Source organism: Leptopilina boulardi, unplaced genomic scaffold (genome assembly GCF_019393585.1).
Source record: "Leptopilina boulardi isolate dan_hultmark-lab unplaced genomic scaffold, ZJU_Lbou_2.1 LbouV2_305, whole genome shotgun sequence".
NCBI lineage: Eukaryota > Metazoa > Arthropoda > Insecta > Hymenoptera > Figitidae > Leptopilina > Leptopilina boulardi.
In genome coordinates, this window is record NW_026137869.1 from 991,847 (window position 1) to 1,001,503 (window position 9,657).

At 25.3% G+C, this 9,657-nt stretch overlaps 1 protein-coding gene across 1 annotated transcript; it reads left to right on the forward strand.

Moving 5' to 3' along the window:
* The first annotated feature begins 5,527 nt into the window (after nt 1-5,527).
* On the forward strand, nt 5,528-8,368 carry LOC127283007 (esterase E4-like). Its single transcript, XM_051307638.1, has 7 exons — nt 5,528-5,810; nt 5,918-6,077; nt 6,308-6,647; nt 6,852-7,211; nt 7,364-7,530; nt 7,622-7,917; nt 7,995-8,368. The coding sequence occupies exons 1-7, from the start codon at nt 5,632-5,634 to the stop codon at nt 8,167-8,169; spliced, it is 1,677 nt and encodes a 558-aa protein (XP_051163595.1). The 5' UTR covers nt 5,528-5,631; the 3' UTR covers nt 8,170-8,368.
* The last annotated feature ends 1,289 nt before the right edge of the window (nt 8,369-9,657 follow it).

Here is a 9,657-nt window from a genome sequence, read left to right on the forward strand (position 1 = left end):
ACTACTCCGCGGGCGTAACCCGAACCCAGAAAGCCAAGTCCTTGCTCGTTTCTATATCCTTGCTGCGTGCTATAAGGGCGTGTATGAGCATAAGGGTGTGACGTGTACGATTTACATAAGATTATACGAAGCGTTTCTCGTTACTTCGTCGAAGGGATTGAAAGGAGGTGACACTGCCTTGGTATGACACTCTTGGGCGCTCTATAGTCCTTGGTTAATTAGATCGAAGTGAGATTTTGCAATATATAACTTACACCCATATATGTATATATTCAAATTTACCTTCTTTTCATATAACTTATAAAAGTGGGGTAAAAAAAAAAAATTTTCTCCTTGTCAACAAGAAAAGAAAGAAGTTTTTTTTTATTTTTTATGCCAGTAGTAAAAGATATTTTTGATCAGACTAAACAGTTTTTCTATTTTTGAATATCAGTGATAACAGACAATTTTAGTTAGACGAATAATGTCTCTTTTTTATTTTAAGTTTCAGTAGTAAAAAAAAGTTTTAGTCAAACTATTTCAATTTTTTTTATTTTAAGAAAGTTTTAGTAGTAAAAGAGATTTTTAAACAGACAGTAAGCAAACAAATGAGAGAATTATAGTAATTACACTGTAAAAAGAAAGTACTAAAATAGTACCGATTTTAGGTATCAAAATAGAACCAAATGACAATTTAGTACCTACAGTCGGTATTAAATTAATACCTTTCGTTTTACAGTGTATAGTATTAGAATCAGTAGTAAAGTTCCGTTTTCGTCAGACAAAAAATTACAAGAATTCTGTTGAAAATAATATAAGTAGTATATTCGAATCAGTACTCTCTAAATCTGAATCAGCGAAATCCCACTGATTCTCAGTGAATAGTCACTGATTGAAATAGCTATAAGTATACCACTGGGAATCAGTGGAATTTCACTGTTTCAATCAGCGAGGAATTATTTCACTGATTTAAACAGTGAAAGTTCGCTGATCTAATTAGTAGTTTTTCACTGATTTTTCAGTGAATTAAATATTTCTTAGTTTTTTCTGTGTCAAAAGATAAAATATTAGTTTAATGAAAAATATTATATTTATTGAAACACGTACATCAATTAGGAAAACTGAACATTATTTAGTAATTATTCGTAAATTAATATTAGGAAAACGTAAGTTTGAAACGTAGAATAAAAACACAAAAATATAAAAAATGAAACATCCATTGAAAATAAATAGAAAACACATTAATCGAAGTTTCAATGACTTGTTTGATAAACTATAAAACTAATTTGACGATTCTTCGTTGATAACGTTGCACACATTGATGTGCATCGATGTAACTACACTGCGAGTTCCCGTGTGAAGATCATAAACATAATTTTCAATGAAATTATAGAAAATTTCAAATTTTAGAAGGTTTGTGTAAAAAGATTTAACTAAAATCTTTTTACACAAACCTTCTAAAATTTGAAATATTTCCTCTGGAATATTATTGTCCCTTAACTTGGTGTACAATTCTAAGGGCAATGTAGATATATTCGATAAATCCATCTTATTGAAATTATTGCTGATTCCGAGTAAAAGTGTAATCTACAAAATACAAAGCAGAAGTAATTAAAGGGAAAATCAATTGTCGGTATAGTTAAAATTATGCGCAAAAATAGTGATAAATATTAATATCGCATGAAAAATATAAGTGAGGTTATGTTTCGTGTCAAACGAAAACGAATTAGTTTTCAAATGATAATTTGAACAATTTATGAATTTTATATAATCGAAACCATCTATAAAACAAAGAAAATTTAATTAATTAATTATAATCATTACGTATTTTGTTAAATTTATTATAAAATAGTTAAAAATAACACTGTATAAACCAAAGTAATCTTTGATCAAATTTTGATATAAATTCAACTACTGTATATGAACTTATGATCCAGAAGGTAAATAATAGTGTATAATATGTACTTACTAAGTATTTAAACAATTTTTTCACTTAAAAAACGCAAATGTTGATATAACTTTTAACCTAACTTGCCCAGATTTCTCTTGCACCAAATGACGCTCTGAAATTTACTGCGTCGGCGCAGAAGCAACTTCAGTAAAGTCACTGTTTCGTCAGTGATAGTCGCTGATTCTCAGTGAAAATCTTTGTCACTGAGAAAATCAGCGAAATTTTCACTGATTCAGATTTAGAGAGTAGTAAAACAGTGTTTCAGTCAGTGCAAAAATTACGAGGATTCTATGGAAACACAGAAAATTATAAGGTATTAAAATAAAATGCAATGCCTATTATTTTAATCCAATTTTGCTTATTTTAATACCAAAATGGATTAAAATAAGCAAATTTGAATGAAAATAATAAGCGTTGCAGCTTATTTTAATGCCTTTTAATTTTCTGTGAAATAATATCAGTAGTAGAAAGCAATTTTAGTCAGACTAGTTTTGCCAAGTTTTTCTATTTTATGTTTAAGTAGTGAAAGACAGTTTTAGTCAGACTAATCTTTTCAATTTTTTTATTTTAAGAACTTATCAGTAGTAGAAGACATTTTTAATCAGACAGTAAGCAAAAAAATTAATATCAGCGTAAGTGAGATGCAATAATATTTTTGTAATTTTTACAATATCAGTACTATAATTCCGTTTCAGTCAGACAAATTGCAATGTCAGACAAAAAATTACAAGGATTCTATTGAAATTAATATAAGTAGTAAAAAGAAATTCAAGTCAGACAAATTATGTTATTTACCTTTATGTTCAGTTTCAGTAGTAAAATACAGTTTTAGTCAGACTGATGACATTTATTTTTTCTACTTTAAGTATCACGCAATGTGAGAAATATTCGAATCAGTAGTGAAATACATTTTTAGTCAGACTACAATTACAAGGATTCTAATTAAAATAACATAAGTAGTATAAAACAAATTTAGTCAGACAAAGCTTTGATAAATTCTAGTATCTTTAATATCAGTAGTAAAAGTTAAGTATAGTCAGACTAAACATATTAATTTTTGTTCTATTTAAAGTTGGTATCAGTGGTAAAAGATAATTTTAGTCAGACAATATGCAAAAAATCTTGTAATATTAATATCGGTTGTAAAAGGGATGCAAATCATTTTTTTTTTAAATTTTAATAATTTTCAAATCAGTAGTGAAATACAGTTTTAATAAGACCTAAATTAAGAGAATTCTAGTGTAAACAATGTCAGCAGAGAAAATTTAAAGGGCATTAAAATAAGCTACAACGCTTATTATTTTAATCTAATTTTGCTTATTTTAATCCATTTTGGTATTAAAATAAGGGAAAATTGGATTAAAATAATAAGCGTTGCAGCTTATTTTAATGCCTCTTAATTTTCTCTAAGTAGTCAAAAACAGTTTTAGTCAGACAAATTGTTTTTTGTCGTATTTTTTTCGTGTCAGTATAAAAAAAAGTCAGACTAAATATATTAATTTTTTTTTTCTATTAAAATTTTGTTATCAATGGTAAAGTATATTTTTAGTCAGACAATAGTTTAAAATTCTTGAAAAAATTAGCACAATTTAAAAAAATTGTAGTCAATCATTATAAAAATTTCTATAATATTCGAATTAGTAGTAACATATTATTTTAGTCAGACAATTTGCAAAAATTCGTACAATAATTGTTATCATCACGTGACTGAAGATTTCCTGCGACAGATTTGCTTCTCTCTCTCTCTCTCTCTCTCTGTCTATCTCTTTGTCTCGCTCTCGTCATGCTGTTAAAGTTTCTTACGTATAAGGAACGAACAGATTTGGAAATCACGAGTTTCGCCTTGACTTCTAGTTAGATTTTGTTGAGGGGTTCACTCGCGGAATTTGTCGGCAGATTGTGGCGTTTCAAGTAAATGTGATGTGATGCAAGTAATTGAGTGGCTAATTGAATGAGGTGTCTCTCAGGAGTCCCTCCACAATTCGCCGTGTCACACGTCAGAACTCTGTTGCGTTTTCGGCGCGCTTCAGGGACACAAGGCAAACTTCATATGTATATAGTACATACAGTTTACAGATGATCGTTCATCGTATGCATACAAATTATTATTATTATTATTATTATTTTTAATATCCTTATTTATTTTTTTTAACAAATCAGTTATACTATTTTTTGTATGGCCACTGTATAGATGAACTATACCAAAACTAGCACAGAAACTATTTAGAAACTACAAAGAAACTATACAGAAACTATTTAGAAACAAACACAAAAACTATACAGAAACTATTCTGAAACTATACTAATATAAATAGAGAAACTATTTAGAAACAAGTACAAAAACTATACTGAAACTATTCTGAAACTATACTGATATAAATAGAGAAACTATTTAGAAACAAATACAAAAACTATACTGAAACTATTCTAAAACTATACTTATATAAATAGAGAAACTATTCAGAAACAATACAGAAGCAAATACAAAAATTATTGAGAAACTATGGTGAAACTATACTGAAACAAGTACAGAAACTATTCATAAACTCTGCAGAAACTATACAGAGACTATACAGAAACAAATACTGAAACTATTCATAAACTATATAGAAACTGTACAGAGACTATGCAGAAACAAATACAGAAACTATTTAGAAACTGTACAGAAACTATAGCGAAACAAATATAAAAACTATACAGAAACTATTCTGAAACTATACTGATATAAATAGATAAACTATTTAGAAACAATACAAAAGCAAATACAAAAATTATTGAGAAACTATAATGAAACTATACTGAAACAAGTACAGAAACTATTCATAAACTCTGCAGAAACTATACAGAGACTATACAGAAACAAATACAGAAACAAATACAGAAACAAATACAGAAACTATTTAGAAACTGTACAGAAACTATTGCGAAACAAATACAAAAACTATACAGAAACTATTCTGAAACTATACAGTAACTATACAGAAACTATACTGTATCTACTGATTATTTAGAAATTTCAAGACATTTTTTTTAAATATTTTTTTAAATGTTTTTCTTTTTTTAATGTTAAAAAATTTTGAAACTTTATAATAGTAGAATAGTAATTTATCATATGTTGAACGAAATAAAAATAAAATAAAAAAAATTATCATTTTCTAAATACGAATTGCATGAATAGCTAGCGATTTAATCTGACGGGTTTTGCTAGTCATTAATAATCTATTTCTTATTGGTTGAATCTATGTTGAAATATTTTGAAGGGAAAAAGAACCATTTGTCAACTGTTTGTGAATCCGCCGATGATTGAACTGGAAAAACTTTAATAATTTATTATTTCTCTAACCCAGTTAAAGAGGAAACAAAAAAAAAAGAAAAAAAAAAAAATTTCTCTACATTTATATCCAATCGAAATAAAGTTTAAAATTATACATACATTTATGAAGCGAAGTCAATGTACACTTGGTACAAATAGATAAGATAAATTGTAAATCATTGTAATTTATTATTCAAAAACAAATAACAGTTATTTTTAAATTATTTTTTTTTATCAATTTCTTCGACGTTAAAACGTTTATTCTGTATTGTTTTTTTTTTGTGACAGTTTGTTGGAAATTTTTTCGTATTACTTTTTTTGATAAATATAATTTACTAGAAACAAAATAAAAATTATTTTTTTAAATTAAATATAATTTATTTCAAAAATGGAATATTTGGGATTTTTTATTATTTGCTTCATGTGTTGTTCATTGATAAATTGTGATCAATTGGTGAAAATAAATCAAGGATTAATTAAGGGAACAACAATGAGAACACGAAATGGAAGAGAAATTTCCATTTTTCTTGGAATACCGTATGCCGAACCACCAATTGGAAAATTAAGGTATAATTATATATTTAAATTACACTTATTGCGAAAAAAAAAATTTTTTTTTATCAAAACAAAATCTTGAACTATTTCAAAAAATTGAAATATATCCTTACTTTTAGATTTAGTAATCCAATTCTGGCAAAAAATTGGAATGGATTACGTTTAGCGAATAGAGAAGGAAATTTTTGTCCTCAAATTGAAGTTGAAGGATTAATTGGCGAAGAAGACTGTCTGTATTTAAATGTTTTTACACCTATTTTAAATTTTAATAAATCTAAGGTATGCGTTTAAACAGAAAATCGTAAATTAGAATTAAAAATTTTTTTTTTTATATTTATTAATTTTTAAATTTATATAATTATTTAAAAATGATAATTAGATTAAAAAATAGATTAAAATAAAATTACAATAAATATAATATAATATAAAATGCAAAATAGAAAATAAATTGTAGAAATTTGAATATAATTAACGAATTAAAAAAAAAATTGAAAATTTTAAATTTATAGAATATCAATAAAAATGATTTATTGCCAGTTATGGTAAGAATTCATGGCGGAGGATTTCTTGTTGGAAGTAGTAATTTCACATACTATGGTCCAAATTATCTTTTAGATAAGAACATTATTCTTGTATCAATAAATTATCGTTTAGGAATTTTAGGATTTTTTGCTACAAAAGATTCCATAGTTTCTGGTAATTTTGGATTAAAAGATCAAGTTCTTGCTCTTAAATGGGTTAAAAGAAATATTAAATATTTTGGCGGCGATCCAAATAGAGTTACTTTATTTGGAGAAAGTGCAGGTGGTGCTTGTGTTGGTTTACATGCAATTTCCGATGCATCCAATGGTAATTAATGAAGCAATAAAAATTAATTATAAAAATAATCGAATTTTTTTTTAATGCTTTTATTAATTTTATGAATTAACTATAAATTATAAACTGTAAATTATAAACTGTAAATTATAAACTATAAATTATAAACTATAAATTATAAACTGTAAATTATTTATTTAAATCGAATTTTAAAAAGCAATTTTTTTTTAATTACAGATTTATTTCATCAATACATTTTCCAAAGTGGCAGTGCATTGGGACCATGGGCTTTTCGTAATAGAAGAAATTTAGATCCATATGTAAATGAACTTATTAAAAATGTAAATTGTCCAAATATCAATAATTCGACAATAATTGTCAATTGTTTGAGAGAGAAAAGTATTTTTAAATTATTAAATGCCGTGCCATATGATGGTTTTAATTTTTCCAAATTAGCATGGATTCCAACTAATGAAATAAAAACAAAAGATGCTTTTCTAATTGATAGTCCTGAGAATCTTATAAAATTGAATAAATTAAAAGATTTACCATCAATGAGCGGAAATGTTGGCGACGAAGGTTTACCAGTTACATTATGTAAGTCAATTTTTTTAAATTTTCAAATTTTTTTGTAATTTCCAAAAAAAATGAATATAATTTGTAAAAAATTTTAATAAAATAATTTTTTTTCAATTTTAATATCATTGATCGAATTTTTTTTTAATAATAAAAATAATTATTAATTTCAGCGTTTTACAAAAATCAAACAAATTATTATCAGACAATGTTATTGGCACTGGATAAATATATTAATTCGACAGCATATCATTATATGAAACCGAATAATGTAACAAAATTTTCAAGAATTATTCATAATTTTTATTTTAACGAAACAGTTGTAGCTGATAAAAACAAAGTATTTTTTTAATTCAATTTATTTTACACAAATTATTATTATTATTATTATTATTTCTTAATTTTTAAATTTTTTGCCTCTATGTTTTTAGATTCTAAGAAGTTTTACAAATTTTGTTTCCGATTGTCGATTTATCTATCCTCAAATGATGCTGATGGAGAAAATGAAAAAAATCATTAAGAGTCCATTTTATATTTATTCATTTAATTATCGTGGTAATGAAAGTGTGGTTTCTTTGGAAAATGGAATAAAAGGAAATATTGGCGTCACACATGGAGAAGAACTTTTATATCATTTTCCTAGAATTCCATTAAGTGAAACGGCAAAAGTAGATCAACGAATGATCGATATAATGGTCGATTTATGGACATCATTTGCCATTAGCGGGTAATTATTTAATTGTCAAAAAAAAATTTATATAATGAATTTTTTTTTATTTACAAATATAATAATTTCAATTCCAGTAAACCATCATCTGATCATTTAAGCAATAGCGATCTTTGGCAATCTTATGTGGAAAATGAAAATTTTCTTCAAATCGGAAATCCTATCAATAATAACGATCCGTCCATTACTCTCAGCCAGGATTTTTTTAACGATCGTATGGATTTTTGGAAAATAAATTTCCCTTCGGACTAATTTTTTTATATATATTTTATATTTAATTATGTAGATCTATGACTTATTTATAAATATTTAATAAAAAAGCTTCGGTTACAGTCATAGAAAACAGGAGATATTCAGTCTGACTAAAAATATGTTTTACCACTGATACCAACTTTAAATAAAACAAAATTTAATATGTTTAGTCTGACTTTAACTAACTTTTACTACTGATATTAAAAATACTAGAATTTATCAAAGCTTTGTCTGATTAAATTTGTTTTATACTACTGATACTGAAATTAAAAATAATATTAACAAAAGTGTCTGACATTAATTAGTATTTACTACTGTTAATTAATTATTAATTAATATTTACTAATTGTAACTATAATAAAAAAACGACCAAAAAACAATTTGTCTGACTAAAAATATTTTGTACTACTTATATTATTTGCACGAAAATCCTTGTAACTTTGCCTTTTATACTACTATCACGAAAAAATTCAATTTGTCTGACTAAAATTAGCAAATTACCAAATTACTTTGGTACTACTGATATTATTTTTACTAGAATCCTTGTTATTTTTGTCTGACTAAAACGGATTTTTACTACTGATACCTACATAAAAAAGAAAAAATTGAAATATTTGGTCTGATTAAAAATATCCTTTAGTACTGAAACTTAAAATAGGAAAAGTTGTTACAATTTGTAATTTTTTTTTGTCGACAGTAACGGTATTTTACTACTATTTTGAATATTTTATAGTAATTAAAAATGAATTTTAATTCTTAATTACTAATTTGAATTGTATAATAATTAAAAATGAGAATTTACATCTTATGTTTGTTGCTTTTGCTAGTATTATAAAGAATTGTCGCGTATTTGGTTTGACTAAAACGGAATTTTACTACTTATATCTACTTGAAATAGAAAAAAAAAAATTTGGTCTGACTAAAAATATTTTTTACTACTGAAACTTAAAATAGAAGAAGTTGATACAATTTGTTTCACTAAAATTGTTTTCTACTACTGATATTATTTTCACTAGAATTTCCTAATTTAGGTCTTATTGAAACTGTATTTCACTTCTGATTCTAATATTATTAAAATTAAAAAAAAATGATTTGCATCTCTTTTTCCACCGATAATAATATTACAAAAATTTTTGCATATTGTCTGACAAAAAATAGCTTTTACCACTGCTACCAACTTTAAATAAAACGAAAATTAATATGTTTAGTCTGAGTATAACTAACTTTCACTACTGATATTAAAGATACTAAAAGTTAACAAGGCTTTGTCTGACTAAATTTGTTTTATACTACTTATATTATTTTACCTAGAATCCTTGTAATTTTAGTCTGACTAAAAATGTATTTCACTACTGATTCGAATGTTTCTCACATTGCGAGATACTTAAAGTAGAAAAATTAATGTCTTCAGTCTGACTAAAATTGTATTTTACTACTGAAATTGAACATAAAGGTAATTAACATAATATGTCTGACTTAAATTTCTTT

Bases quoted from the DNA above. Each gene is read 5' to 3' on its own strand.
- LOC127283007 (XM_051307638.1), top strand. From the start codon at position 5,632: ATGGAATATTTGGGATTTTTTATTATTTGCTTCATGTGTTGTTCATTG. The intron at 5,811-5,917 runs GTATAATTATAT...CCTTACTTTTAG, and splicing joins CCACCAATTGGAAAATTAAG to ATTTAGTAATCCAATTCTGG. The intron at 6,648-6,851 runs GTAATTAATGAA...TTTTAATTACAG, and splicing joins AATTTCCGATGCATCCAATG to ATTTATTTCATCAATACATT.